Source organism: Ascaphus truei, chromosome 1 (genome assembly GCF_040206685.1).
Source record: "Ascaphus truei isolate aAscTru1 chromosome 1, aAscTru1.hap1, whole genome shotgun sequence".
NCBI classification, from domain to species: domain Eukaryota; kingdom Metazoa; phylum Chordata; class Amphibia; order Anura; family Ascaphidae; genus Ascaphus; species Ascaphus truei.
This window is the reverse complement of record NC_134483.1, coordinates 58,280,176-58,295,371: the sequence shown is the minus strand read 5'-3', so window position 1 is coordinate 58,295,371 and position 15,196 is coordinate 58,280,176. Positions and strand designations below refer to the sequence as shown.

Here is a 15,196-nt window from a genome sequence, read left to right as displayed (position 1 = left end):
TAAGGGGGGCGTCATTTAAGGCTGCGGTGTCATGTGGAGTGACGTCACACATCCGTCTCCATTTCAACAGGGTCCCGTGACGTCGCACGACGTGACCCCCGTGGTGTAATTTGACACCGCCAAACAAGGTCAGGGGGCGTGAATGCTAGGGGGAGCAGGCAGGGGGGCGCAGCTCAAAAAGTGTGCACTCCCCTGACATAGAATGATCACTATACTTAAATATATTACAGTTTCTTACAGTATATAGTCGCAAACGTGTGATGCTTTGTTGTACACAAACATACTTTTTTACACTAGTATTTGTTTTACATTTAGCACTGGCATTTCTTAATCTACATTTCAATCAGACACATTACAATCAATCCACGTTTTACTTTCTTTGGAATTTTTTTTTCTAAATAATAAGGGTGACAGGCCTTAGTAACAGATAGCCTGTAACAGTGAAATGATGCAGAATCTGACAATTGCTGCAGTCATTAACAATATATGTATTTGCCCTGAGCAAACACGCAAGGAAGGCGCAATAGTGTAAAATTAACCAGTGTAAACAGAAACTCTGGACTTTAATTCAAGCGTTTAGAATAGCTAAAGAGGGTCTGTCCCACACAGAGTATTTTCCTTCAGTCTCGAGAGAGGGGAAGAAATTAAGGTAGGTAAGGATCTTTTCACACTTTTCTGTTGAGTGTAATTGTACATTATTAGAGATGTGCAAAGTTACCAAAATTCGGTTTGGCAGGGTATTTTTTTTTTTAACTTCATAAAATGTTAAATCGAATTGGGCACACTGTCCACGTTCAATCAAATTTTGACACTTTGTTGCTCAAACTTTTACAAAATTGCCAAATTTCATCAGAGAAACTGTATTCAAACAACATCCAGATTCTAAAATAGGCCTTTTGCTGGAGAGGTGAAGGAAGCTGAAATCTTCTTCTAGGGCAAAAAAATAATAATTTGTTAAACAAAAGAAGAGAAAAACTGTTGCTGATGCACAGTAAAAGGAAGGGAAACCAATATACATCATATCTCATAATACATCATACTTTTGCTTAATATAAATACACAAAAATAGTGATGAGATGATGTGATTTTATTTGCAACTTTGAACATGTAATGTAGAATTTTAAATGACTTTGTGTACCCTAACCAGCATTTTAATTATGACATCCTGGAGTGAGTGCCAGGACTTGTGCCATGTACCAGATACAGTACTTAATTAGGGAAGAATTACATAACTGAGTGCACCTTCACCACACACTTCTTTAACACAGGATTTGCGGTAACAGTTGTGTAAAACAACCAGCATCAGATTAAAGGGATTCATTTTAAAGTGTGTAGGAAGCAAAAACTGTCTCACTATGACATTAAAACGGAGATCATATCGCACCCAGCAAAACAAAATATATCATAACTTATTTAAGATCAAGATTGCGGTAATAATTGACCAGGTGTGATGTTGTATTTACTTGATGTGATGAGAAAATGAACACGATTGTTAATAATGCATTAATTTAGTTCATGGCAATCACATTACTACTATGTCTATTATAGTGTTCTGTAATATCAATTATTACAGAACCCTATAGTAGACATTACATTAACCTCTTGGGTGCCTGAGGTTACCAAGGTATACCACGGGTTATCCCCTACAACCCCCAGGGGGCTTAACTGCCCTCCCAGGAGTAATTACCCCATCCCCCTAACAAACCTAATATTCCCATTTGTGACAAATGGCCAATAGCCCTAATTGCTAAATGTGGCTAATAGGGTTTTTGGCCATTCAAAAAGCCAACAATTTTTTCTTACTTTACTTATTTAAGAATTAAAAAAATGCATTACATAATTAAAAAATTTTATTGTTACTGTGGCTACCTCGTTCTCTCAATTTGGGCCTAGATAGCCACAGAGGCAATCAATAGTAATAAAAATGGGGTTACTTACCCCCACTCTTGATGAAAGCCATCCTTATCTTCAGGACAGAAGCCCCTTAGAACAATCCAATAAAGGGCTGATGCCAAAGAAATTAAAAAAAAAAAAAAGTCTGATGGTCAACAAAATCAAACAAACAAACAATAAAAACCATTAAAAAGATTCCACACCCCAATGGCCAAAAACACAAAAAAGCCAACAAATAATCCATGCTGATGGCCCAAAAAAACAAATAAATAAATTCAGGCCTGATGGTTATTTTTAATCAAATGTCACCCGTCATCTGCAATGTGTGATCTTCAGCTGCACACGAAACCATCAATTACCTGCTGCTTGAAGAGTCTTCATGTTTAAGTATTTATTTTGTTCTATTTTATTATCTTCTTGAAAGTTGTTTTATTTCTATTTTGTAACCGTTGCCAAAAGATGTGGCCTCTACATTAACTTTCGGTCTTCTGCGACGGCTCAAGTCTTATATAGTTGTCTGGGCCATCGCAGAAGACCTGTCATGGGACCACATGGTACTGTATATCAACCAAGCAGGTACAATGTGTTTTCCACGCTTTGTGATTACATCACTGATTTTGCAAACCAATGGGAAAATCAGTGATGTCATCTTAAAGGGAGGAATTCCCATGGAAATTCAAGCAATCTGGTTAGTTGAATTTCCCTGTGCTTCCATCCCTTTAACATAACATAATAATTTTTTACCTTGGTTGGTAAAATCAATGAAGTCATCACAAAGCATAGAAGACACATGGTACATCAATCGACCTGATTAGTTGATGTGCCATGTGATCCCATGGCAGGACTCCTGCCATGGCCAAGGCTACTCAATAAGGCCTGGGCCCTTGCAGAAGAACAGAAGTTAGTGTTAGTGTAATTAGCATTACAGAAGAAGAAAGAAGACATCTTTAAAGAAGATAAGAAAAGTGAAGATAGAATAAAATAAATACTTACAGTGGAAGACTCTTAAAGTAACAGAGGATCGAGGGCTTAGTGTGAAGTTGATGATCCCATGTCAAAGACGACGGATGCCATTCGATTACAAATAGGCCATCGGACCTGGAATTTATTTTATCGAACATGGATAAGTAAGTAACCCCATTTTTATTATAGGGAATATTGATTACTAATATGGCTATCAGGGCTCCCATTTAGAGGGCCTAGGTAGCAACAGTGACAATCAATGGGTTTGTTTTAAATGTATTTTTTTATTATGTAATATTTTTTCTAATTATTTGTAATGTATTATAATGTATATTTTTTTAATGCATGCATTTTTTGTATTTCCAATGGACAAATGTGGCTAAAAGGGCTGTTGGCATCACAAATGGGGGGGGGGGGGCAGGTTTGTTAGGGGGAGTAGGGGGAGTGGCTTATGGGGTAGTTACAACCAATGTAAGAATCTTGTTACACATCTTACTTTTTTAAGACTCGTTCTGATCATATTATTTTGTTAAATGCACATGACAAATGTTGCAGACACAGATGCAGAATGGTATACAACTTGTGATATACCTTGTTAGGTTTACCAACTACCTAACTGCTGTAGCCTCCCCAACTTTCTTTCCCCAATCTCAAACTAGCATGGGTGAAAAGTAATAAAAAATAACCTGTAGAGCCCTCCAGCTAAAAAAAAAGTCAGACAAAACTGATAAAAAAACAAACTTATTTAAGAAATAATATCACTTTTGAAGTCTTCCTTATTGCCTTTCTTCCATTATAATATGAAAATGTATTATTACAGGTATTGTTTTGCTGTCTCAAATAACTATAGCCTGTGTAAAAAAAGAGTGTAGAGTCAATATGCAATAAACATAGCTATAATTATAAAAATATTTCAGTCGTTTATTGGTTAATAAGTAAGTAAGCAAACTTGCTCACTTATGTTAAAAGGGATAAAAAGGAATAATTTTTATTACAAAAAGAATTTAAACATCAAAAAATCTTAGTTCAAACAATTGTAGCAAAAACAGTTTATGATAAATTCAAAGAACTGAATCCACAATAGTCTTACACCGGCCAATAAAACCCCTATTAGGTTTTTCAATCCATGTCCACAATTACGTTTGTAGGTGGATGTCCATTAGCAAGACGTTTCGAGTCCAGGACTCTTCTTTAGTGAAGATGCAATGGTGTTATTAGTTATAGTGGTTTAAAAGTTATGTGTTCAAACACTGAAGCATCTTTACAACATATCTACTGTATACTCATCTCTGTTTCTTAGATTTGAACATCAATGGATCACTTTGCTTATTTTGTAATCCTTCTCATAAGCTCTGGTGTTGAAAAAGCTTCTTCATGCTTTTGTGAACATTATCCATGGGCTTCTTGGTCTAGCTGTTCAAAAACATGTAATTATGGAACTCAGAGCAGAGGAAGGTAAGTCTGAACTTCACTCAGATCTAATACAGAAAAAGGAAGTCCTATTTGGTATGATGTACAGTAGTCAGCTGTGGATTTTATCACAAACACAGCACATTCATACTGTACATGGATTTACCCATAGGAAATGTGATCAAAGTAATGAATTCCAAAAATATTTATTTATTTTACAGTACATATTAAAAAAATGAGAAACATCATGCATTATTACAAAACAGCACACCTTATAAATTAGTATACATTTTGTCAGTGTACTTCTGAACGACTGCCCACAAAGTTAAAGGAACTTAATACTGACATCTTTCACCTAAAATTATATTTTTGTTTCTCTGTAACATAACACTCCACCAAAAATATTTTCGTAAACCACTGTTAAAAAAACAGCTCTTCCTTAGAACTCATGTTATATGTATTATATGGCAGCAGTCATTGTTTTACAGAGAAAATGACAGCAGTATTTTTCCTATCCAAACAAAATTCCATTGACAATTACAAGCAGATACCTCTGGAATACTAGTTTAAAAACAAAAATCTGTTATACATATACTGTACAAACAGTGGCATCACCTTTTTAGGTCTTAAATCAGGACTTTAAAAAAATGATCCCACTGTACTACAGTATGAGAACTGTAACAATGGGCTTTGGTTTATTTGTGCAATTTAAGTTATAGGTTAATCTGAGAAGTGCTCTGGCGTATTTATGATGGGTAATAGCTACTATATTGTCTACTTGTTTATTCATGAAAGTATCCTGCTCTCTGCTGATGGTAAGGTCAGCATCAATTTTCCATCGTTTCCAGTGAGTTCTGGTACTAAATTGTATTCAGGCATTTTGTCGCTATCACTGTATCAACATTTATAGCAGATTCTTAAGGAATAATTCTACAAACTCTGAAGAGAGGGGAGTCGGTAGGAGTAAGTGTATTGAATCAGCCCCTTAATACAGAGAATGCTCAACTCAAGTCCTCAAGACCCCCCCCTCCCTCAACACATCAGGTTTTCAGGATATCCCTGCTTCAGCATAGGTGGCTCAATTAGTCCCTGCTTCATCAGAGGTTTCTTAATCAGTCCCTGCTTCAGCATATGTGGCTCAATCAGAGGCGCAGTCTTTGACTGACCTGAAGCTGGGATATCCTGAAACCATGACCTGTTGGGGGGAGGCTTGAGGACTGGAGTTGAGCACCCCTGGCTCATAATGCACAATGTTGTATTATATCATTCAAATTGGTGATACCACAGACATTCGGTCACTGACAGGTTTAAAAGTCTCAACAATTGGTATCATATTTTGCATATAATGAACAGGTAGTAAAGCTGTACCTACTCCACAAGAAATGTGCTGGGGATGTCTGGAATATTTCAATTTTAACAATTGAGTTTATTTAACATTTCAGTTTTTGTATCAGAGTTAGTAAATACTACTAAAAAAGAAATAACAACTACAAAAAAATAAAAATATATAGCTTTTTATAGGCAAATAAGGTGTAATTAAAATGATCAAATTACTTAAATAGCTCCCAATAAACTACATGAAACATGTAGAGATATATCAGGTGTGTTCAGTTTTGTTCACAGGTACTGTATCTCTCTCTCCCTGCCAGCTAGGTTATTTGGAACTAATGCATGGTAGATCTGGATATCGGTGGTGTGGTGCTTAGTTCCTGTTAGGTTCCAGCAGATGCTGAGGGTCCGCGTTGGTATGGGGAAACAGGACAGGCTTTTGGATTTCTTATGCTTCTTCCTTGTTGGGTGACAGCGCCACCATCCACCGCAGGCTCCAACATAGCTGGAGACAGTCCCCACAGTGGAACATATCTCGCATACTCTTCCCCCCCAACCCTTCCCAATAGACTGTAACTTAGGCAGTGAGTATATAAAACAGGATACTTTTTATTAGCATCCACTCGCAGATGTTAGTATAGCAGATACATTCTCTTCAGAGACAGGCCAAACCTCTGGATAGTGCCTGACCTTCTATTAGAATTGAGGCCTTGCAATCTGTTGGATCTTTATCTTCATCCAACCCCCTTAAGGAGCTCAAGGGCACGTCTCAATCCCAAGGGGGAGAGACCCAGACTCACTATAATTTGGAATGGCTTCCTCTCTAGTACAGAGGGGGAGGGCACAAGGTCTGCACCGGATTGGCTGCACACAGACCAAGTTCCACCTCCACCCCTGTCACTCAGAGAGGCTGCCTAATGATGGGGAAACCCAAGATGATAGCCTGCCACAGCCACAGCCACCAGGACTTACTTGACAGTGGGTGGGGGTGGGGGGGTGGGGGAAATATAGCCAGAACCAGCCATGACGACACTAATAAAATGTGCAACGGCCATTGTGGTGGCATATAATTAGCTTTGTGGATATATGTTAGCACTGAGTAAACAGACCTCTGTGGATCTGGCCCTAATTGGGTTAAAGTTACTGAAAAAGTAATAAAAGCTACAAAATGATCCAAATGTAAATATTTTTTACAGGCAAATAAGGTATGATGAATACTACAATAAAAATCTGTGTGAGCAACTGTGCACGAAACATGAGACCCGCGCCTGTAATCAGCAGGCCTGTCCAATCAACTGCCAGCTAGGGGATGTTGGGCCGTGGTCTGAGTGTGATCCCTGTCTCAAAAAACAAGTAAGATGGTAAAGTAGTGTTTTAATAAACTGAAGCAGAGAGTCATGCAACATTTTGCCCAATTATATATACAGTATAATAACTATGAGCTTTTTCTGTCCATGTAAAGATTAGAAAACCAGTTGGTTAATGAAAATGATGTGACAGAAAAGTAGTGCAAAACATGTAAAAAAAACAAAAGTGATAAAAAATATACAACATGTTGCACTCACATTTCAGAACGAAAAAATGCAGTATTTCTGCAATATTTTCTTGGCCCCTGTTAATGGGTCTGTCCGAGGTTATATTAGTTCCAGTCTGTCACGTCAACAACCTTTCACACTTCAATCAAAAAGTCTTTAGCTTTTCTCGCTAACGATGCCCAGCGCGTTTCATAGATTGTTGTCTACTTCAACAGGTTCGTGTCTTCCTATGGGTAATAGCCCTCCTATATATAGCCATAAGCCTACCTCTTTAACCCTTTGTTTTACCAATTTACATATACGCTCCTATTATGAGCTTCTGTCAAGTTGATCATAAAATTAATACGTAGACTGTAAATTGTAATAATACAAACAGGATACATGTTAAATGTCCTTAATTTTGCCTTTTCTATAGATTTATTCCAGCATAACAGAATTCCGCATTCTTGTCGTTTGCACACAAAGACAAAACGTTTATTTGGAAAATAATTACTTAAATCCAAAAATAGTAAGAATGGCGGTGATGTTTCAAAATAGATTATGATATTCTTAAGAATCCTTATACATACAGATGCAGCCACGAGTATCCGAACACTTGCCTTTGAAAATCTGGGGCAATCTCTGAGTAATGCTGCAACATTTCTGTGACATTTCTGCAGATAGACTAATGGCCCATCGGATTAATACAGCGGAGGTCCCTGGCAGTCTCATTCAGTTTGAATGGGACTCCCGCTGTGTTAATCCATTGGGCCATTAGTATGTTTGCAGAAATGTCACATAAATGTTGCAGCATTACTGGAGTATTGCCCCAGATTTTCAAAGGCAAGTGTTTGGATACTCGTGGCTGCATCAGTAGTAGATTTCTTTCTGTTGATATTTTCACCAGGTATTAACATGTCTTTCTCCTCTTCATGGTATTATCATTCTCCGGCCTTCCTCCTTCCTTTTCCTTCCTAGCTTCACTAACTCAATGAAGGACTTTTTATCCAAATAATATTCCTTGAATCAGCTCTCATACCTCTAACTGTTATATCCTAACATGGCATTCACCTACAGTACATTACTGATGTCATAATGAACTCCTCTGAACATATGCAGAGCTTAAAACTTGTTGCACTGAAATGAATACTTCAGCATATCCTTATTGGGTAAATACAACTTGTCTATCACAGCGGTCATCCCAGTTAGGATTTACACCGAAGCAATTATTAACACACCAGCTGCTGTAACAAGTTTCAGCAACCTAAAACTATAGCATGACCTTTTGTGTCAATTCTGGCTGTTAGAATAGCTCTGACCTTTTACTTAGAATACGTCACATGTAATGAATCTTAGGAGATATTGGAACAACTGTAACCTCCAATGTAATTCTCCAATGTACGATAACTGAACATACAATCAGATTTTGTATACATATATATATATAAGAGAGATTCAGACAATTACACTGCATTCTAATGACACTTTGACTTTGATAACAGATTCATTCATTACAATATAATTATTGCTAAATTTGATTTCTTACAATACATGAAAGAATTAATGAAAGACTGTAAAACAACTTTATTTTTAAGACTTGAAATTAATATTAGTCATAAATAAAATGTAAAAAGACTTCATATTTGAAATAATATTAAATAAATGACATCCTGTGGGTGCAAAAAATAAAATAGAAATAAAAATTAAAGATAATGGAATAATACAGTTCTAATATTTCAGGGGATATTTTCCAAAAAATAATAACTATAAAATATAACTAAGTTAAAGTATAACATATACAAATATGAAATACCCACAGGTAAATTCTGTAACCCAGACATACTTAAAAACCAGAGGTAGCTCTCAATGTATTTTTTCCTGGTAAAATATTTTATTAATAAATTGAAGTAAAAAAATGATAAAAATCTTAAAGACGCTTAAACTATTACTTATTAACTTAGATGCTAACTCCATAATATTTACATTAGAAAGCAACCCAAATCTATATCTACATTGAAACATTAGTGTATCAATGTTTGTGACCTATGGATCCAAAAGGTTTCTGTTTTGAATAACTTATTCATATCACCATCTCTCCAGTTTGGTTTCTCCATATATATTTTGCACAAACCTTTAGGGGCTTGATTGTGTATCCATCTAAAAGGGTTAGATGCATTAGAGCACATGCATCAAGTTTTGGTGCGATAACCTGTACCAGCACTTAATGCATTGTGTGTAACAACTTTTTCTATATTTCGAAAATGTGCCGATATTTGTATTCATTATGATCTACTAGTGTGGCCTACGTACAGTACATTCCCACTTTTTGATTTTGACAATATTAGGAGCCAATTTTTCAAGTTTTTCCTGTTTAGTGAAAACAATTCTTGGTTTATAGTACATGATTGATAAAATGCGACTTACAATAGGATCTACAGGTGCGCCGACGAGTATTCTAAAACTTGCCTTAAACTTGCCTTGGAAAATCTGGGGCTATCACCAACAAGACCCAGGTACATGCTGGGTACATGCTGGGTACATGCTGGGTACATGCTGGGTACATGCTGGGTACAAGCTGGGTACATGCTGCAACATTTCAGTGACATTTCTGCAGAGACTAATGGCCCATTGGATTAGCACAGCAGGGGTCCATGGCAGTCCCATTCAGTTTGACTGCCAGGGACCCCCACTGTTAATCCGATGGGCCATTAGTCTGTCTGCAGAAATGTCACTGAAATGTTGCAGCATGTACCCAGCTTGTACCCAGCATGTACCCAGCATGTACAGTACCCAGTATGTACCTGGGTCTTGTTGGTGATTGCCCCAGATTTGTTTTAGAATACTTGTAGGCACTACAGTAGTTTCTAAATTCGTATATATTTTTTAAACTATATTTCTTGTACCTTTTATGGCTTTAATGAAAGGGATAAAAGTATTTTCCTTGTTACAGCATTTGCTGTCTGTTGAATGAGGTCCTGTCTCTTCAGTTAGCTAGCTTTTTAGTTTGCTTTATTCTAAAGACTTACACTATATTGCTTATTTTTCTCCATTTAAACTCTTCTAAATTTAAATCTAACAGCTTCATCCTTAGAGCAATTTCTTCTAATCCTTCTGAACTGCCCATAGGGAATATTTTCATTTCATTCCATTTTGAAATATGGCTGCTTGAAGCAAGAATGTAGTTAATACTATTCACTTGCTTGTGACGGTTTCATGTATAGATAACTCTATTCTCAATAAACGTATCTATATCTAAAATGTCCACTCTTTGTTTGGAGGTAATAATGCAATTCTAATTATTAATGAGAAAAAAAGAGGCAAAAATTATTAGAATTTGAAAACGAACACAATCATTTAAACCATTAGAATCACATTTTTAGGGCCTTTCCAGGGTGGCTGTTATGCCACAGTTAGGAATAATTTAAATACCATAGCATTAATTCTCCTCCTCGCCTCTTTCTCTTAATTTCAGTAAAAATCCCTATTTTGGGTTCACAGTAGGAGTAACTACAAGACTAATATAAGGTTATGTTACAATAAAATTATGTTTAGGCTATTGTAACATACGACACCCCTGTGAGCATGTGACCTGCATAAGAGACAAGGGTAATGCTCCTGCTTGCAAGCGCTCCCACTTTTCACCTCCGCCGAGGTCCCTCAAATGGACAATATCTCCTCTACAGGACAAGGGTTAATACACAACTCACAAGCTGTCCCACTCTCTAACTTCGCAAAGATTCCTCAAATTAGTTAACATCAATACATTCAGGCGCTCTTGGCAGATGCCACCAAACTAAACATGACCGTCTTACCACTAAGCCTGAGCAACAAGTTAATATCTGTCCCTTATTATCTCTTAAACATACAGTGTATGATGTCAGAATGTGCTCCTTGGTGACACGATTACAGATTTTTAAATCTTATTATGCATAGGAGATGACACCACATGATATTCTCATTTTCAATAAAGTCTTTCAAATGAGGGCATAACCGGTTGGTCACCTTTCTCTGGAATGTACCAGCAATCACTCACAAACATTTAGCCACCAGACTAGCATCTGCTCAATGTCCACGACCCCCCTAAACCCAACATGTGTCACTTTAAGTGGGCAATCCATGACAGGCCCCCCAATTAAGTTCGGTTTGAAGCACAGCACCCACCCATGACAAGCCTGGACCAGTCACAACCCAATATACGGCATTTTTAAACCCAAGTTGTTTAAAACTGTATTTTTCCCTTTTTTAACCCCTGAAGTATCAGGTGGATTAAAATACATAATATCTCATGACATTATCATGACACCTCCCTCCTTAAAATGTGCAGAGGGGCTGGTTTACACGCCAGTCCCGCGATCACACAAATAACTCCTTTAGCATTTCCTCTGGGTCCTCAGGGGTGACAGGCTATTTTATAGCAGTTTTGTGTGATCATCATTTAAATAATATTTACCAAACATATGCTACATTTCTTCCACCTCTCCCAGCACTGTTTTGTAATCAGTAACTTACCTTGACCTTCCATGACTTACCCATGCCTCGAGCCGTTCCCCTCCCCCCGTTCCCAATAACCACAAAAATTCATGGGAGGATAAACCAGTGACAGCTTTATTAGAAACAAGTGAAAAATATTTAACATAAACATTTTTGAAAGAACCTAGGAGCCAAGCCAACTTGCTTAGTCATCACATACACAGGTGCCTGAGGGATACCAGCGACGCGTGCCCACATTGCCACTAGCCACCCAAGCCACATGGCACATAATTGCATAAATTATACACAGATGGACACTACCATTCCGACTGCCCCTGCCAGGCATGACATATGTCCCAGTAGACCAGGACTTTTAACACCATTTATATTTAAGGGACCAATCACAGGGTAAAACAAGGCAGTGAAATAAAATTAGGTTTATTTTGGATAAATCCTCGGAAACACACAGAAATTCAAAATACAAAAATATGCACACTTACGGGGGGTCTGGGGGAATGAGATCTACCTTGCCTAGGTGCAGGGACCCACTTCAAAGGGGTTTCCCCTGTATGCTTCTTAGCTTCAGGATATCAGAGTGCTGCACACAGCAGCTACCATGACTGGTCACAGTCCAACTCCACACTCCTTCCCAGAGGTGGACTTCTGATGGACTGCTCAGCAGTGTCCCTTATATATCCCTTAGTGGCTATTGAGCAAGTCAGGCAGCCAAGTGAAACAGTGCCTGGGGCTCAGACCTAATAACGGATTCATTTAACTAATCCCCTACCTTGGTTCTGACATTTCTATGGGGAGCTTCAACTGAGTGAATTACTAGTCTTTCTCCATAGAAATGACAGTAACAGTGGAATATCTCCTATACTTTCAAACCAAAAGATAGTACCAGCACTCTCTGTCTCACAGCTATAGATATAGGCGAATACCAGTGTAGGGAATATGAATAATTTAATGACACTAATACTAAACTGAAAATATAGCAACAATAGCCAATACGCCAATGCAAGAATAAATATCACCATAGAGAAAATCAAAAATTAAAGGGGGTAGAGGGGAAAGAAGGAGAAGGGGAAAAAAACATGAAAGAAAAGGAAAAAATCACAAAACTGGAAAAAGGAAAGCAAACTAGGGGGCAATGTTTCGAGGGGTGACCTCTTCATCTGGCCCATTCCCAAAGGGTCCCAGAGGTACTTCCCTAAACCTTCCCTCCCCACTGTCAAATAATCCCACACTCAGCTAATGATATAAATCTAAAGTCTAAAGAGGGCAAATCACATAAGCAGATATCAAATATCAAACAATAAATGTAAATACAAGAATATTGTAAAAGACACAGAACATATGCAGATATCAGATGTCAATCAGTGAACAAGTATAAGCAAACCCTCTATCAACAGCTCCTGGTGCCCTGTCAAGTGCTTGGGCACACACAGCAGCTACCATGACTGGTCACAGTCCAACTCCACACTCCTTCCCAGAGGTGGACTTCTGATGGACTGCTCAGCAGTGTCCCTTATATATCCCTTGTGTCCCTTATATATCCCTTAGTGGCTATTGAGCAAGGCAGGCAGCCAAGTGAAACAGTGCCTGGGGCTCAGACCTAATAACGGATTCATTTAACTAATCCCCTACCTTGGTTCTGACCTATTTCTATGGGGAGCTTCAACTGAGTGAATTACTAGTCTTTCTCCATAGAAATGACAGTAACAGTGGAATATCTCCTATACTTTCTTGCATGTTAATTCCATCACCACACAATACCAACTACTACACCAAAGCTGGGGGGAATTGCTGACACAGGCATAAATACAGACATAAGGTAATTATGTAAAACACAGAACAGCTAGCACAAATCACATCACAGAACAATGTTGATTCACTAAACTAGGGGAAGGATTGTCATACGGAAAACAGAATACATGCTTTGAAATATATTCTTACAGACATGGTGCATTACACATTCCCTGTTCTTCCCTAGATATTATTTGGCTGGATGAAATATTACTAGGACAGCCAAGTTACACTTTTTTTTAGTGGTAAATAGCTGGAATTTCTCTTTATTAGGTCCCCCAGCTTCCCCTACTGTCACAACATCACCTTGACAATCAATGCAAATTAAGAGGTTGAGCACACCTCACTAAAAGACGCCAATATCTCAGCACAAAGTCATACCGCCCCTTCGCCTACTGGTCCAGGGCTCTCTTTATTTAGCTTTTTCTTAACTGTTTATAGAATTTTGCATAAAACAATAGACATGTACATTTCAAGATAAAATACAAATAAAATTAAAGTTCCCAAAATTGAGGCACAACTAAAAGAAGGGATGTGAGAGAAGAAATTAACTAATAGACATACAAATGAAAGACAGAGACAATTATGAATAAGAAAAATGAAGAATCATGGAAATATTTAAAGGCAGAAATTAGGGGGCATTGAAAAGTTTCTGCTATGATTTTTAAAAATTTCTAGCATACAACATACACACAACAAAATTCAAAAGATGCACAAGATATTCAACAAATAGAATTGAGAAAATTGTACGGGATTTCCAAGAGAATTATTAACATTCTGAAGAATGAATGGAGACATCAAAGTATTTTTGGAGCAAATGTGGCGGAAGGTACAATTTTACTCCACACGTACCAGTTTTCGATTTGAGTAGTGTCAATAGGAGGAGTTACCCCAGGCACATACTATAGTAGGAAGTATCAAATTCTGCACCTATCTTGCTCAATACTTTTCCTTTTATTTTTTGCCAAAATAAATCCCTGGGTCTAAGGACATTCAAACCTCTCTTTGTGTAACAATCTGTTCTAAATTATTGACACTTGGCTAACAAGCCTTCATAGAAAGGATGCAGAGGTAAAAAAGAATGGAGCATTGCGCTGAAAACACACTTGTCTTTGCAGACAGTAAAATGCATTACTTAATGAATGTAATGAAGTGTTTACCAATTCCGGTGTAAAAATTGTTTCATCCTTTCAGTTCCGTGTGCGGTCACTGGTACGTCCCTCTCAATTCGGTGGTCAAGCCTGTTCAGGACAGTTAACTGATTCCAGGCAATGCATTCCTTCCAAAATTTGTAACATTGAGGAGGCTGACTGCACTAACAAATTTAAATGTGATACAGGTAACTTTTCTATTTTATTTTGTTACATCAACCACAATTACAATGTATTACACCTATTCTAAAAAATATACGTTTCCAAAGTCGCTTGGTGAGACAGTCATGCACAAGGAGAATTAAATTAGCAATAACATGTTTTAATGTTGAGCTTGAGTAAAGAAAAAGCTAAAATTTTGCTACAATTTAAACATCAGTGCATTTATTTAAACTACATATTGTCCACTCGCTTGTATTGGTGTTGCAAAAATGTATTGTAGATGTCTAATTTAAAGTGATACCATGACCAAGGCATGAAGTCAGCAATGTTACGTCATCTACTTAATTCTGTCTCAGAATGACACATTAAAAACCTTTGACTCTCTGAACGAGGAATTTCAGAAATGGGATTTTGTTTATTCCTTCGAAAGCGGTAAGTAATGGGTAAGGTTTAATCGGAGTGTCAGCTCTGTGTTTTAAATGTATATCAAGATGTCAT

At 37.5% G+C, this 15,196-nt stretch overlaps 1 protein-coding gene across 2 annotated transcripts in view; it reads left to right on the top strand.

Annotated features, from left to right (window-relative positions):
- Window positions 1-548: 548 nt before the first annotated feature.
- Window positions 549-15,196, top strand: part of C6 (complement C6) — a 97,783-nt gene continuing 83,135 nt past the window's right edge. The window contains exons 1-4 of one of the 2 annotated variants that reach the window (XM_075588671.1): window positions 549-653; window positions 4,157-4,311; window positions 6,792-6,948; window positions 14,580-14,724. In XM_075588671.1, coding sequence (XP_075444786.1) covers window positions 4,169-4,311; window positions 6,792-6,948; window positions 14,580-14,724 — 445 coding nt within the window. In that variant the 5' untranslated portion in view covers window positions 549-653; window positions 4,157-4,168. The remainder of the gene's footprint in view (window positions 654-4,156; window positions 4,312-6,791; window positions 6,949-14,579; window positions 14,725-15,196) is intronic. The other variant, XM_075588663.1, reaches the window with a different exon arrangement.